Source organism: Fringilla coelebs (assembly GCF_963513975.1).
Source record: "Fringilla coelebs genome assembly, chromosome: 3".
In the NCBI taxonomy this organism is placed as follows: Eukaryota; Metazoa; Chordata; class Aves; order Passeriformes; family Fringillidae; genus Fringilla; species Fringilla coelebs.
In genome coordinates, this window is record NC_140030.1 from 71,576,186 (window position 1) to 71,592,390 (window position 16,205).

General features: G+C 36.2%; 1 protein-coding gene across 5 annotated transcripts in view; it reads left to right on the forward strand.

Moving 5' to 3' along the window:
- Positions 1-16,205, forward strand: part of SIPA1L2 (signal induced proliferation associated 1 like 2) — a 126,512-nt gene that overhangs the window by 87,578 nt on the left and 22,729 nt on the right. For all 5 annotated transcript variants that reach the window (XM_084202059.1, XM_084202061.1, XM_084202057.1 and 2 more), the window contains 5 exons: positions 8,211-8,468; positions 12,060-12,143; positions 13,610-13,713; positions 13,932-14,035; positions 15,454-15,842. In XM_084202059.1, coding sequence (XP_084058185.1) covers positions 8,211-8,468; positions 12,060-12,143; positions 13,610-13,713; positions 13,932-14,035; positions 15,454-15,842 — 939 coding nt within the window. The remainder of the gene's footprint in view (positions 1-8,210; positions 8,469-12,059; positions 12,144-13,609; positions 13,714-13,931; positions 14,036-15,453; positions 15,843-16,205) is intronic.

Consider the following 16,205-nt stretch of genomic DNA (forward strand, 5'->3'; position numbering starts at 1 on the left):
TTGGATGTAAAGCAGGAGTATCTGGAGAACTAAAATCCATTTCACATTTACCTGATAAGAAATGTCCCTGTCCTTGGAGAGTCCATGCATGGCTAAGCAGGATAGAATCAAGCCTCTGTGAGGGATTGCAAACACATACCTGTGATAAACATTTAAGGCAGCTGTGACAGCTTGTCAGGAGGGAACTTTTTTGTATCAAGTAGCTGTAATAATTATCAAATAACACTCAAAGCAGACATACAGATATTTTTGTCATATTTGGGAGTCCATCCATCCTTGACCCACACATTGCAAGTGTCTAGGACAACGATGGTTAAAAAGCAGGAGAAGGCTTTACATCTATGTTCCAGTACTTATTGCTTTTGCTCACAGCTGGTTTTAGAGGTTTTCTGCTAGGAAATGATGCATCAGATTATCTGACGTATGTAGGAAAGTACACTTGGAGACTGAAGTAAGTCCCTTGAAGGTTTGACTTACCCTGCAAAGTATATGATCTTCTTGCATTTGGGTAGGCTTTTCTTCTCTGTGTTTCAACTTGCTTTCTCTTTTGTTTTGGGGGTGTTTTTTTTTTTAAATGTAAATGCCATAATCTAGGGTTTCAAGTTCAGCCACTAGGATTTTGCCCACAGTGGATAGAAATAAAAATACATTCATCTTTGTTTCTAAAAGGATTAGTTGCATTAAAAATCCATATACATTTGCAAGAATATAAATATAATTTAAGCAAAATTAAGCAAATTTAAGGAAAAAAAAATCCAGAGTTTCTTGAAAAAATCCAAATGTATCATTTTATTAATGCCGGTCTTTCATTTTCTGAGCTAATCAGCTGATTTCCACTTTTTGAAAGATTAGTTTCTGCTTCGCTCTCTCTGCTGGGTTTTGTGAATACAAAACAATGAGGAATTTCTCTTTGGGTTGCTTACTTGCCCTCGTTACTTGCTGAGATCAAATTCTGAAGTGAGTTTACACAGACTGGACGTGAGTGCCATGGAGTCTCTCGGGATTTGAATCCTTCAAACGAAAATGAGTTTCAAGTGTGCAGGCGTGTTTCCAAAGCAGTCCCTTGAAAAAAAATCAACCAAAGTGGAGATCTTTAATCAAGTTCTTGACTTGATTTTTTTTGTCTGTTAGCTTACCCACAAATAATCTTCAATCCATCATTTTAAAAGAAAACCAACAAGACGTAATTGTGCACCCACTGAGAAGAAACTATTAGCAATAAACTATTAACAAGGATTTTTTTTTTTTTTTGCAAACTGTCTTGTATTCATTTATTCCAGCATGAAAATAAACTATTTGAATGTTGAAGGTGCTTACAAAGGAATGTTACAGAGTGATTAGGAAATTACAGAGGAAAATTCTGCTCGATAAATGTCTTCCATTACTTAATGCAGATCCTTCTACTGAAGTCTTGACAGTAGTATAAGCAAAAGCAATCATGGAATAAGGCCTTTCATTTGCTATCCTGTAAAATTAATGAACTTGAGACAAAGCTCCTGCTGTTTTCAGTTTGCTCCAGCAATTAAATAATCATGCACAAATTAATGCAGAAATCAAAATTATTTGTGTGGCATCCGGCTGATATTTCGATAGAAACAAGAAATTGCTATTTAAAACATAAATTCTTTAAATGACAAAGTGGTATTAGAACAAATATGTTGGTCATTGTTTTCAGATCTAAGTAAATATTCTTGTGTCATATTTGTTTCTGTGCTAGGTCTGTCCCTTCAGAATTGTTGATTTGGGACTGTGTGCATTTGAACAGGAGAATAATGATGTTCATTCTGATTTGCTTTCACTGGTGGTGTTATGGTAGTGTTTAAGGACAGTATATCCTTAATCAGCCAAGTCCAATCAAGGAATTCAAGCACTTGTAAATCTATTTTAAACTGTAGATTTTGCTAGATACTTTTCTACTACATTTTACCTATGTGTTTGTCTTAGTTCAACTACAATTTTATATAAAAAAGGAACTGCTTGAGAGCCAATTAGGAAACAATTTCAAGGAAATTTCGAAAGCAAACAAAACTTTAAGCAAAATTTCCAGGGCTGGCTATAAACAGAAGCTGGAGAGCTGTAGGAGCAGTAGTTTCTACTCTTGGTCTGAACAAGTGAGAGACACTTTTTCTGCTGTTGTAGGTAGTTCTGAAAATGGAAATACTTTAGTAACTATGACTGAAACTGCCTGTGGGCCATTTTGAAGTACTACTGCAATTCTTCTGAGGTTATTTTATTCTTTTGAACCTTGCAAACTCCTTCTTACAAATGAAATAGATGTAATGACTTATTTTCCAGTCCTGATGCTTGTTCCCCTTAAAAGAATCGTCTTTCTGGGGCTTTTTAAGTCACAGATAACCAACAGACTATAGAATGTTTGGAAAGTGCTTTTAGGAAGGGGAAGAGGCTACTGTGTGGTGAAATTCAGTTATTGTCACAGGGGTGTTTGCCATAATCTGGTGGGATAGTTCACAGGGCCTTCAGATTCTTAATATTTATTTACTTATGTAATAAATTGAGCTAGAAAGAAGCCAAGTCTACCATCACCTGAGGCAGGTTTAAGCAGCAAAACCTGAAACGGAATGTTTGGCTATAAAAGTAGAATTTGGATGTACCAAACCTTTGAATTACCACCCCTGCTACTAATCTTAGAATAATGCAAATATCTGAAATGTCTAGATTCTGATGTTCTGTAGAAGTAACTGAAAGAACTATCACTAAGAAAATGTAATTATACTAACTGGAAGCTGTACTAATTACAAAATTAAATCCTCTCTACCCAACCAAAAAAAAAAAAAAGGCAGAAAATGCTTAACTGTGTTTCTCATACAAGTAAAGTCTTTGATTTTTTTCTGACTGAGTTATGAATGAACTTATAGTAGGGATTAATTATAATTGCTGAAGTTAATTATGTGTACAGTTGTTACAGTCAAGCAGAAAAATAAAAATCCCTAAATGCCTGGCAAAGCACTGTTTGTCTCTATGGAGAGATGTAAAGAAGAGTTCCAGACTCTTTTTTTCCCTTTTTTCTTCTTTCTTCTCTCTTCTCATGGAGTCATTAGAATCACAGAATGTTGTGGGTTGGAAAGGGCCTTAAAGATCATTAGTTTCTGTCTGTATTTCTCTTTTTCATGTAACAGTACAGATGTAGAGGCTCTTTAGGAGGCCTCTGAATTGCTTGTCAGCTCACCAACACAAAGGTTCTTTTTAAAACTCATTAGTAATAAAGATCAGAAGGACAATGAGTTTATCTTCAGGAAGGAGGGACTGTCAGCTTCAACTCTTTAGCTCCGTGGAGGGACTGTCAGAGTCATCACTTCTCTTAAACCAAAGTATAGGGTGGGCAGCAGCTCTGTCTGCAGTTACTGTGGGCAATCTCATGTATCTACTGCAGTATGAAATTATTTAAATATAAAATTCATTTATTTTTTAACAATTATAAAATTATGTATGACTACTTTTAATAGGTTTCACAACTTGGAATTTTTTGTCTTGACTTTTTGACCAAAATTCTCTTAGAACATTTCAGTATTATGCAGTGTCTTGGACTTGTGCTGTGACTGATACAGGGCATCAGTGGAGTTGAAATATTACCTCCAGGAGGTACTTCACAGTGTCAGGGAAGGGAAAATCTATGTATGTCTTAACTGACTACATTCTAAGTCTCAGCAAAACTAAGCCACTAAATTCTGCTTTTCAGTTAAATCTCTATAATTATAGGAAATAAATCTGTGTTTTGTTATGTGGATTTAATAGATTGCACAATGAGTCCTCAGGCTTGTTGTGTCACTTTGGGCACTACTGTAGTGTGAGAACAAACATGCACTCTGACAGAAGTGATTGTTTTCAAAAGCAAAGTTTGAGTTAGCAGACTGCAGTTATTGTACTGCTGGATGAAGGCTCTTTCTAGAGCAGGATTAGATGTTTGGTATTGAAATGGTGATAGAAAGGGACAACTTATCAGTGTAATAAACTGATGCACACCAATAATTCCTTCTCTATCCCTACATCTCCTTGCAATACATTGAACTGGGAGTTAAATTGTAACCAGGTATTCTGGTCTTGTTGATACCCTAGCAAATTCTCTTCGTGCTTGAAATCTGCAGATACTGGGGTCGAAATACTGAAGTTGTACCCAGTAGATGATAGTTCTAGTGTTTTGCAGAAAATAAAGCTTTTATGTAGCTATCAAGGTGACAGGGTGCTGATCATGGTGTGTGGAAGTTTCTATCTTTTCCATAGAGATGGATATTTTATTACTTAACTAGACTCCCTGCCTAATGTAGGCCCTTCACAGAGCCTATTACAGACCTTTGATATGGAATCTGAAACTAATATTGAAAGGTTTGGCTAATGTAGTTTTAAAAATTTAATGGACTGCTTGATAATTCTTTCAGAACATAATGCTCCTTGCAGGAACATTTGAATATTGCAGACTTTATAGCGGACTCTTAAATTTTATTATGTTGTCGTGACCTGCTAGCTGTATCATAGAGTCATGCTCTCTTTAATTGCAGAGTTGGTTTTATTAACCAAATTTTTAATAGGATAAATTGGCTCTTGAACCAAAGGTATTAGTAGGAGTCTGTGCTTTATGTTGAATCATTGATTTAATTAATAGCAAACTATGGTGCAGGGCAGGAAGTGCTATAATTTCTGATGTGTGGTTACGATATGGTCACATTTGCTTGTTAAATGTCGTGGGTCTGATTTTCAAATGTTATATTGGATATAATTGTGAAAGACATTTGATATCCTATACTTCTTTAACACAAATTTAAGTATCTTTTTAAAACCATAAAATAGAGATATGTCTTTATGTATCCTTTGAAATGAATTTAAAAGAAATATATAAAATTTAAATTGAAAAGCTATCATTCAATACCAGTGCCAATGTATACTCTTGCACTGGTGGAATAAGTAACAAAATCATAAGTAAAAGTTAGATAAAGGTCAAATTACATATTTAAGAGGGAATTGCATTTATTTTTGTGGGGTTTTTTCATGCAAGATAACTTATAGTTTGATCCATAGTAGGGAGTGGAGGTGGGGATTGCAGGCATGAAATAATTCCTTCTCTGTCTTCCTGATATAGGAGGCAGCTACAATTGCAATTTTACCTATCTCAGTATACTGCAGTATCTGTTCTTTAGGCAGTGCTTGTGAAGCAGTGAAGCATATTTTTTCATATAAATGTTGGAGTGATTGGTTTGATACTTTTAAATTAAGGTTTGAAAGCCTTATGTGACAAAAGAAGCTATCTGAAACCATGGAAATTCTCTTTTGAACCAGTTAAAACAAGCATTCTAGGGCTCTGTTTTGAATTAATAAGCAACACTGTTGAATTTTTATACTGATTTCAAGCAAGGTTGTTTTATAAGCATTTTTCTGCAGGAACTGTGTCCTTGATATTTTTTTTTAAATTTGTAGAAAGAGTATGTTTTCCTGATGCAAGCAAACAGAAAATTATAAAAAAATTTCAGTTTATACTCACTGTGGGAAAGCTTATTGTTTACTATTATTATATCATGCTTTTGTTAATTAGTCAGCAAGCTAAGTCAAAGTAAACAGTAGTAACAGTCCCTTTTGCTTTTAAAACCTGTGGCTATTTTTACAGCGTTTAGAGTACTTTATGGGGAGTATCTAATGAAGGATACAATCACAATTACGTGTTACAACTTCCTCAATTACCAAGATGAACTGTAAAATTGACATCTTATTAACAAAAGTTGGGGAGGGGGTGGTTTGTTTCCAATGCCTAAAGTCTATAGGAATGAAGAAAGGAGTGAAACAATACTAAAAATTAGCAGAAGGGAGATAGACATTTTAGCCTACATAGTTGTTCAACTTCTTCATCAAGTAATGGAAAACTGTGTCTATTTGGTCGCATGAAAAGTTGTGCAGTGCGCCAAACTAATATTAACCTTGCTGTGTAATTTCTGCATTCTTTGATCTGTTGGTTTTGTATGTAAAACTTCTTAGTTAAAAACAAAAAAAAACAAAACAAAAAAAAAAAAAGAAAGAAAGATCATGGCTGCATTGCTGGAGGCTGTTGTCTCCCATACCTTCTTTCTTGCAGGCAGTGAATGAGGATGAAGGGAAGCATGATCTTGGAACATAAAGAGTTGAAAATTACACTGGAGAAATATATTCTGTATATGCTTCAGTAGTAGAAGAGTTTGCACAATTCTGTGCAATTTGCTTAACTTGACCTTTTTTCATGGTGTTCCTCATTCTAAGAGCCCAACATATGGTTCTCAAAAGTGTGAAAAAAGTTTTAAAAATCGATGCATGGACTGAGGCAGTTTGAAGAGGTGTTCTGAATAACTATGGCATTTCAGGGTGGGGGGGAAGGCTGGAGAGATACCAAATTGACTCTCTGAAATGGTGATTTCTCTGTAGCACCATCCCATGTCTGTGAGGAGATTATTAAGGTGGTTTTACCTCCTTAGGGAAGCTCAAACCAGAAAAATCACAATTGCAAAATCCAGCGTGTTCAACTGTGATTTGTCAGCAGAGGTTGGACATGTCAGATTTTATTGGTGCATCTTACAATGATACTTCTGATAAAAGAGTAACAGTGAAAGCCAGGAATTCTGAGTTCTGCTTTGGAACATTCTAGCTCTTCAGCTTATCTTCATCAAGGTGTCTTCCACGCTATATTGGCTATTGATCTCCATTCTCAATGCTTTCATCATCTATATTTTTAAGTTCTTAAACTTTTTCATGTGTTTGAGTGCCACCAGGGACAAAGATTTAGTGCTACAGGATAAACTGGACTATTTGCTACTAAAAAATTCAGCAGAGTGAAACAATTGGCTGGATCAGACTATGCATATACAGAGTATGTAGAATGGAATTTCTACTGTTTCTCATGGGTCTTCCCTTCAACAACCTTGAATAAGGCAGTTTGCTTTTTGTCTAATATTTTTTCTTCTAATCTGTTTACTGGAACACAGATAACAAAAATATTCTTTGGAGGGTTGATTCAGAAGCTTTAGTGCACAGTGATTTAATGTGTGAGAATTTATGGTATTTACTTGCACTGCACATTTCTGTTACATCATTTATACCAAGATATTTTCAGGATTAAGGCTGTAAACTCTTTACATTCTGTTGCACTTTCTCTAGGTGATTTTAATTTAGTTGCAAATGGTAAATGTTGGTTTTTTAATGAAAGCAAAGCTTGATCAAGACTCAGCTAAGGAATGGAGCAGAATTGTAGTTGAGACAGAGGAGCAAATTTTCACTGTTTCTTACTTTCACTTAATGTATTGCTTTGGAAGTATTTAGGGTGTTCTCTTCATAGGTATTGATTTAATACACACTGCCTATCAGAAAAATAATGGAGATGGAATGCTGAGATTATAAAAAAAATCTCCAGTGATAATCAATGTTTACTTAAAGGGCATGTGAAGCTTCTATTAACCAATTTCTGAAACAGTAACACTTAATTATTGAGTGCAGTCTGAATCTACAGCAAATACCCCAAAGGCACACTGATCTTATGTGGAACACTACCAGTATTTTTACCTGGGTTTACATTGTCTGTGAATACTGTTAGTATTCAACCACACTGCAAACTTCAGGCAGAGGTGGTAAGCCAGACTGTTTCTGATCTGTCTCTTCCTTCCACTTCGCCATTTATCATCCAGGCTTACAAATCCCGGGGAAAAGAAACATTAGAAAGCACACTGTGAAAACACAAGGAAAAATATTTAGGTGCCGATTAATCAATTGTGATTGATGCGCTTTGTCATTTGGTGGGGCCAAGGTGGGATTCTAAAGGAGAGATTGCAACCCCACCAAGAAATGTTTAGTTTGCTGCAAAGCAGCTATTCCTGAAATTTAAACAAATCAATGCTCTTTTAGAAAAACTTGATGCTTTATGACTTCTAAATGCCTTGTCTCTAAAAGTTTTTATTATGTAAAATTCCAGCTGCAGATTAATTTATAAAGGTTTAATATGTTCCCCGTTTTGATGGGTGAAGAGACAGTTCAAAGATCTTTGACCACATGACAGCAAATATTTTATTTTGAAATGTTTTCTACCTGCTTGGCGTGGCAGTTTCGAAGTGTTCAAAGTACAATGCTGCACGAACACCTTTGGGCACCTGAAATCAAAATGTGTAATATACTTCTGCCCATGAATTCTAGATTTCTTTCTCTGTTCCGTCCTGTGAGACTGATGAGCGTTTTCATTTGTCCCACAGGGGTTGTTCAGAACTTTGTCGTATACCCATGGTGGAATACAAACTTGACAGTGAAGGCACCCCATGTGAGTATAAAACCCCTTTCAGAAGGAATACCACTTGGCATCGGGTGCCGACTCCCGCTGGGCAGCCTCTCTCTCGTGCCTCTCCAATCCTAGGAACATCTGACAGACTGCAGTGCCAGCAGCTTCTCCAGCAGGCTCAGACAGCCATTCCTCGTAGCACTTCCTTTGATAGAAAACTGCCAGATGGTGCCAGGTAATGCTCTTTCTGCTTAATGCCTGTCACCTTCCTAATGTGTATTACTTTTGAAATCTCTACTTTCTTGAACTTTGGTGTCTTCTTTTTTAAACCTTACTTTATTGAGTTTTAGCAGTATTTTTAATTCTGAGGTTGTATTAAGTAGCATTCACTGGACCAGTCTGCTTGAAACAAGTGATTTTTGGTGTTTGTGGTGGAAGTGGGCTGGATCCTACTGCTGAGGACCGCTGACCTTTCCCTTTAGTCCCAAATCAGTGAAGTGGGAAACTGCCTCATAACTTTTGGATCTTAATAATGTCCTGTTCCCCACCTTTTGAAGACTATTTAAACAAATAATGAGTGTAAATAAAATGAACTCATTCCTTTAAAAATTAATTATTTAATCTCATTACCAAGGTATTGGCATAGTTTCAAAGGGTTCTGTAACTCATTACCAGCCCTTATGCTTTGCTTTGCTTTTAATTAAACAAAGCAGAGCTTGTGATTTGAATATGTAACACCTCATAGATGATGGGATGGTGTTCTTAAATGTTAGCTCTGTTCTAATTTAATCATAATTCTTCATAAGATGAAACTTCGTTTTTAAAGATAAAAATTTGCAAATACATTTGACCTTTGAATTATTTAGGAAAACCATATGTCTTGAGCAGAACTGAGTCCTTCATTGTTTATAATTATTTCAGCTGATGCCCTTATGGGGTGATGCGGTTCTAATTTCCAAGGAAATAATTATTGCATGTTGAAAATATCTGAGTTATACAAAAATCTGAAATACTGGTCTTAAATGGGTTTAAAACAATTCTAGATGAAATCATTAAATGCCACAATTGCTACATTGACTACCTTAGTTAGTAGAAAAGAATTAATGACTTTTTACATTGAAATGTACGCAGGTAATAGTAGTATGTATTTGAAAATAAGTCTCATTCATTCCCTGGGAAAGGAAGACTCCCAGTTATGACTATTTGATCCTTTGTTCTTCTCCCCTACCCCCATCTCTATCCTCTGAAAAATTGAGAGGTGTATTTCTGTAAGCATTTAGATACCATTATAGAACTTAACCTTCACCTAATATCTTGTTAATTAAATTTTTGATAACATCTAACATAAGGAGACAATGTATCAAATGTCTAGAAATACTTCATCATTTATGAAGCTTTATTAAGCATACTGTGTATTGATATAGAAAAGAAATGAAAGCTTCCTGACATGCTGCTCAGTTCCAAAAAGACTTCACAAAACATAAGCTGCACTTCTCATAACACTCAGCAAAGCATGTGAAGAAATGCTTAGACTGAGTCTTTTCTTATCATGAAGAAATTTCTGTATCATTTAAGCAAAACAATAGTAGAAGTGCTGTTCTGGGGAAGACATGATACAGAATATAAATAATGAAAAGAGAGGAAAATTATGGATTCTGGCTTGTAGGTCTTGAAACATGTAAAGGAAGGTACCTAATTGCCAAGGCCTTTCCAATGGGAAGAGGCATAGTTGATGATTTGACATAGAGATGAGCTTAAAACAGAAGAGTTTGAAGTAAGGTGCATCAGTACATATAAGTAGCCCTGCAAGGGTGAAAGTGTATACTCAGGCTAGGAAAATGATGAGGAGATTTTGAAGGGTCAAAGACCCAGTATTGGTTTAAGAGTGCAAGCAGGGAGAAACAGGTTGATAAAACAGGGAAGATTTAACAGCCGATCTGAAAATGAGCTAAGGGTGAAGTCAGCAATAAAATTGTTACGTTTAGAAATAAAAAGAGGAAGAAGCAAAAGAAATCTGGACTAGATATAGTAAGAGACTTAAGCAGCAAAAATTCAACTACTGTGACATTTAATACTTAGGTGCCCAGTCCCTGGAGGGAAATTAGAGGCTGAGAGCTGAATGCTTATGCTCCTAATACAATTCCTGAGAATGAAGTGCTTTGAGGAGGCAGTCCAAGTATTTTGGTGTTGTTCAAGGAGTTTCCTCTACTTAGTCACTTAGAAGTACAAGGTTATCCTTAAGCTCTACTCCTGTTTTCACAAAGCGGCTAATTCTGTGACAGCTACTCATAGCATGTGCCTAAGTGAAGCTTTAGGTGAACTCACTCTTCCGATTTTTGCACCAAGAAGCCTCTGTGTGCTTTAGTCCCTGAGTCACACTTGTTGGCAATGCATCCTATCACCTGGAGTCTGGAATCCATTCCTTAAAGCAGATGGTTGGAATTTTTGTGTGAAGAAACTGTGTGAGGCAGTCAGTGATGGGATTTCTGTGGTTCTCCTTTTGTGACCACTCATTGTTTACTAGGCTATGGACTTCACACTTGTCCAGCAAATGGGAGGTAAACATGTCTCATTCAGCCTTGGAACAGCACAAAGCAATATTCTGGCTTTGAGGACAAAGTCCTAAACATCAGTCTGGAGGGTGGAAATACATGGGATCATAATTTATCCATTCCTTAATGCTGGGTCACTTTATCTGTGCACAAAATGCGTAATTCTTCGAGGTAATTACAAGTTCACAAAACTGAATTAAGCTGGAGCCTATTGACTACTTCACTTAATTGAGAGAGGTTCAGTCCTGTCAATACTTCTCAGAGAAAGACATGCTGAAAAATAAAGTACTACACTATTTATTGTACAGTGGCTATTAGACAAAATGTAACACCTAATGTCCTTAAAAACCAAAATATAATAGCTACTGTCTTTAAAAATTTCAAGCTAAACAGTAATGTTGCTTATTAAAAGGCCATGTTCTTGGGAAAGTATTTTTCATAAAGAAAAAAACACCTCTTCATTTCCTCCCTGAGTACCTACATTCATTTCTAAATGAAAAAGAAAAGTGGGGAGAGAAAAGAAAAAAGATAAACACAGGGAATTGAATTCAAGATAATGTCAAGATAATTGAAGGAAATTGTGTTGTAGTTATGGAATGATGTGCACAGAAGTGAAGGAAAGGATGTGATCAAATTCAAATTTAAGCATTATATTTCAACTGTCTGGAAATCTAACAAAACTACTTAGAGACATTGTTAAGGCATGAGGCTTAAAAGTTTAAATAATTAAGTACAAAATAATACCCTTCATGAATTTTTTTTTTGTTGCTTTTCTATGTCAAAGGATTAATAAAATAAAACTTTTAAAAGTATTAGAATTGCCTCTTCCAATTTTACTAGCTTTAAAATTGGAATAAGTGCCAAGGAACTAACAATCATTTCTGATCCACTATGAGAGCTTCCTACACATGAATTTAGAGACCTAATCCAGCTGCTCTGACTCCTGAGTAATCCCACTTATTCAGAACTAAAGCCAGATCTAGGGAAAATAGGATTTGGCACTTAGTCTTTCTCTTTTTTGTCTCTTTTTATATATTCAGTTAGAAATATTTTATTTGTGAATAAATACTGTACTTTAAAAATTCTTGTTAAAGCTTTATGAAACTGAGATAAGCCTTTTAAATTCCCCAAATGGATGTAACTGATTGTTCATACTGCATCTGTATTATTTATGAAAATGAATGTATTTGATAAAAAAAGCACAGCCCAGTTCAAATCTGAAACACCAAAAATACCTCAGTGCACTGTTAATGACTCTAAAATGAACATTACAGAAGTTCTCCAAGCAACCAGTCCTCATCCAGTGACCCAGGACCCAGCGGGAGCAGCCACTGGAGACAGCAAGTGGGATATGACGGGTACTGGTGATTTTTAAAAGCTTTTATTTAAATCTTGCAAGAGCTCCCATGCATCTTCTTTCTTAAGCAAAATTTGTATGGGCCTTCTAGATTTATTTTTTTTCAAACACTATTGGTGCCTTTTAAGATGTACAGGTTTACTGATCTTTGATATAACATGCATGCAACTGCAATTTTAAAGTCATCTTAATTTAACTTTCTAGGATCATATTTTTAAATTCAGAGAAATGGTTCTTAGATGTATTGTCCCTGTAAAAGGCCAGAAATCATCTAGTAACTCAGAACTAGAATAAAATAATAATACTTCCTCCTCCTGCTTCAGGAGCAAGATGTTTGACTAAAAAAAAAAAAAAAAAATCTTTATGGTCTTCAAAGGTTTTGTTTCCTGCTATGTTTGTTTTGGTGACACCCATTCCCTAGCATATGTCCTCAAAAAAGTAAGAATTTCAGAGGTTTCTTCTTCTTAAAAGGCTGTGCATAGATGGTCTTTTTGCATCCCAGTTAATCCCTTGGTACTGAAATTTCAGAAGTTAGCTATCTGTATATAGCTAACTACCAATATAACTCATAACAATATTATGTGAGACATCTGTTCTAAACTACTTTAAATTTATGACTTTGTTTTATATATACAGCTTCTGAAAACACTCCTGTTACTGAGCTATGACAGTATCTACAATAGAGTAATATAAAAGCATTCCAGAATTGCCAAGTGGTTTTCAGAAGCTACTTTTCAGAGAAAAAAAAAAGGGAATATTGAAAGCATCAGCTTGACTCCTTGAAGCTTATTAATGCTTTGGCATGATTGATTGTGGATAAGATATTCCATGTAGCAGATATATATGCAGTATCTTGTAGACTCTTCAAGGAATTTCACATAACTCAGTGAAATCTCTGGCAGCTAAATAGATGGTAATAATTCAAATAAAACTGTAGCTCTTTTTTTTTTTTTTGACAGTCAACTCATCAAAATGCATCTTGTGTAATTTTTTTCCAGCACAGTTATTTCTAATAGCAATCTAGGTTTTAGTTTGTTGCTTTGTGAAATATTTAAGCTTTTGCAGTGCAATGCAAAGCAGTAGATCTGGTACTAACTTACATATTCTCAGTGTGAAACCCTGCAAAACTACAATTGCTTTCTGGGAAGCTTAGATCATAAAGAGGTTAAGCATATATTACCATGGTTCCTCACTGCAAAAGCCTTTGAGTTTATAGCCCCAAGAATACATTTCTTCTTAAAGTTCAGTGTCTTCTCGGCATGTTCACACTTCAGATATAGCAGCATGCTTTTGAAAAAATGGCATATAAATATTTCTATGCAGTGTTTGGAAATGTTTGGGAATGATGATTATTTTTAAAAGTCACAAAATACTTGCTTTTAAGAGTAAAAAGTGCTGTAGTTCATTATGTAGCTAATCTTGCAGAATAAAAACCTTAACAGCCTAATTTTCTGCTTACATTAAAAGATGCCAGTCCCCTTTACTCCATGAACATCACCAAGGTTCAGTCTCACTGGAGTGTGAAGGAGGGAGAGAACGAGAGGAAACTTTGGAAGGAAGTAGACATTCTGGTAATAAAACCCACTGTTCCTTTCAAGTACATGTTCTTTGCAATGCAGTGCCTGTTGAAATGCAGCCACCTCCCCGTGTGGAGGTTTGGCTCACAGAGAGCGTGTGATGTAGCAGTGAAAGTTATGACATCCTGCAAAGATACCTGTGTCTGATTGCAGAGGGTACAGGTTTGAAACCTGATGCTGAGTGGAGTCCCTTTCTCCATTATTTTTGGCAGAAGCCAAGTGGCATGCACCATCAACCAAAGTCCTGAGCTCCTACAAAGAGCGAGCTTTACAGAAAGAAGGCAGTGGCAAGGAGTCGCCAAACAAGCTTTCACACGTAAGTCTTTTCCTTGGATGTCATTCAGAACTCTAAAAACAAACAAACCCCAAAATAGCAACAACAAAAAACTGCTCCGGACTCACAGAAATAAGTCTTAAAAAATTCATTTTAGTAATTTATAAAGACCACTGTGTGTTTTGGAAGGCAAACATTATGCTCACCCAGGTGTAGGTTGAATCAAATATGCTTAATCTTTGTTTACAAACTCAGAATTCCAAGAGAGCTTGGGTCTGGGGCATTGAGGAGATAAAACTAGTATAGTCTCCACTCAGCTGTGAATTTATAGCTTCATTTATACTGTCTTGTTTAATATGTGGAGTATTTAATTGCCCTTTAAAAGAAAATAAAATTATATTTACCACACCACTTTTCATCTTATGTGAAATACCCATGGAGTGTAATTATCAATAAGCACTATAAAAATGTAACTTGTGTGCTGGGAATGCTGAACAGATTTTCTAGTCTACCTTGTTTAGTAGCTTGTCTTCAGTAATGGCAAAATCCTCAACAGTGATGGAGAGTACATAATGTTTGTTACCTGGAAAATCTGCTATATGTAGTAGAAGTCTGTACACTGTAAACTTACATTTTATGTGTGAGCAACAGCATCTCCTAGCATCTGCTAGAGGAGGGATCTCATGAAAAAGTTAGTCACCCTTCCCATTTATATCCTAGTTAAAAGAAGTCCATTTGCCCTCGTAGAAGTCCATCTGCCTTTATTCTGGTTACTGTCACAGACATAAGTTAATCTAACTCTCTATAAAATTTATTTTAAAAGGTAAATAACAAAACCCCTGGACTTTACTGGCTCAAAAGTCTGACGTAATTATTCCACTTCAATAGCCATGCTTAGTTTAGGGCCTTATGACTTGAGTTACTTTCATCTGGTACACATACATCACAATTGGCTTCAATTTAACTAGCCACACATCCAATTGGATTGGATCCAATGAGCTGCATATTTCAGCCACACTGAGAAAAAGCCAACAATAATTCAGTCTTTGGTGATTTTCAGATTTGCAGTAGAGCTTGTTTAAACAAATAATTACCAAGGCTTCTAGCTTTAACAAATGCTTATTTTAACTGTTCAGAAATGCAATTTTATGGATGTTAAGCAGGTCCTATAATCAGAAAATTCAATTCTGATTTTAAGATTTGTGATAGAAGATGGAACTAGAGCCTTTTTATTTGCAGTGACATCAACCTTTAATGTGTCTAGCCAGCTGTGCAATTCATTTCACAGAAACTGGTGGTATAATTGGCTCTTTTCATACTTAGCAGTTATACGATAGCATACTGTAAAAAAATAATAAAATGGTCTTTGAATGGCACAAATGCAGTCATTTATATGAAAATAGATCTCTTACTACTTAATTTGAGGGGGATGTCTTTTGGTTTGTTTTCTTGTTGTTAAGATTGGGGACAAAAGCTGTTCCAGCCACTCCAGCAGCAACACCTTATCCAGCAATACATCCAGCAACAGCGATGAGAAGCACTTTGGTTCCGGAGACCTGATGGATCCCGAGCTGCTTGGATTAACGTACATCAAGGGGGCTTCCACGGACAGCGGCATCGACACGGCGCCCTGCATGCCGGCTCCTCTGCTGGCCCCGCTGCACCTGGCCGGCAGCAGGTCCGCAGTGCACTGCCACACGGAGCAGTGGCCGGAGCCTTCGGAGCCTCCCGGGCCCGACGAGGATCCAGCTAAGATCTACGCTGTCCACAGCTATGCCTCTGCTATCTCCGCCAGCCACACGGCCGAGGGCAGCATGGGAGACCTGAGCGAAATCTCCTCTCATTCCAGGTACGTGTTTCTTACAAACCAGGGGTTATGGATTATGGGTTGACATACAGGTAATGACTCTGTGTTGTTTTGATTCTGTTTACCCTTCTTTGAAATGGAACTTAAAAGATTTTGGTCTTTTTGTTGTATTCAAACGCCTGTATGAGCAGTTTTCAAGTAATTTTTAAAGAGCCTGGACAGCATAGCCAGACCTCCCAGATCTGATGGAGGCCTTGCACATGACCCTTGCTAATTGCTTAGGTTTTTAAAATTGGGAAACATTTGAGTAAAATAGACATTTGCAGCTAGAACTTATTTCTCATGCTTTTGCTTTGCTGAGGGAAATCAGAAAAATTTGGACAATTTTTACATACAAAGAAACTG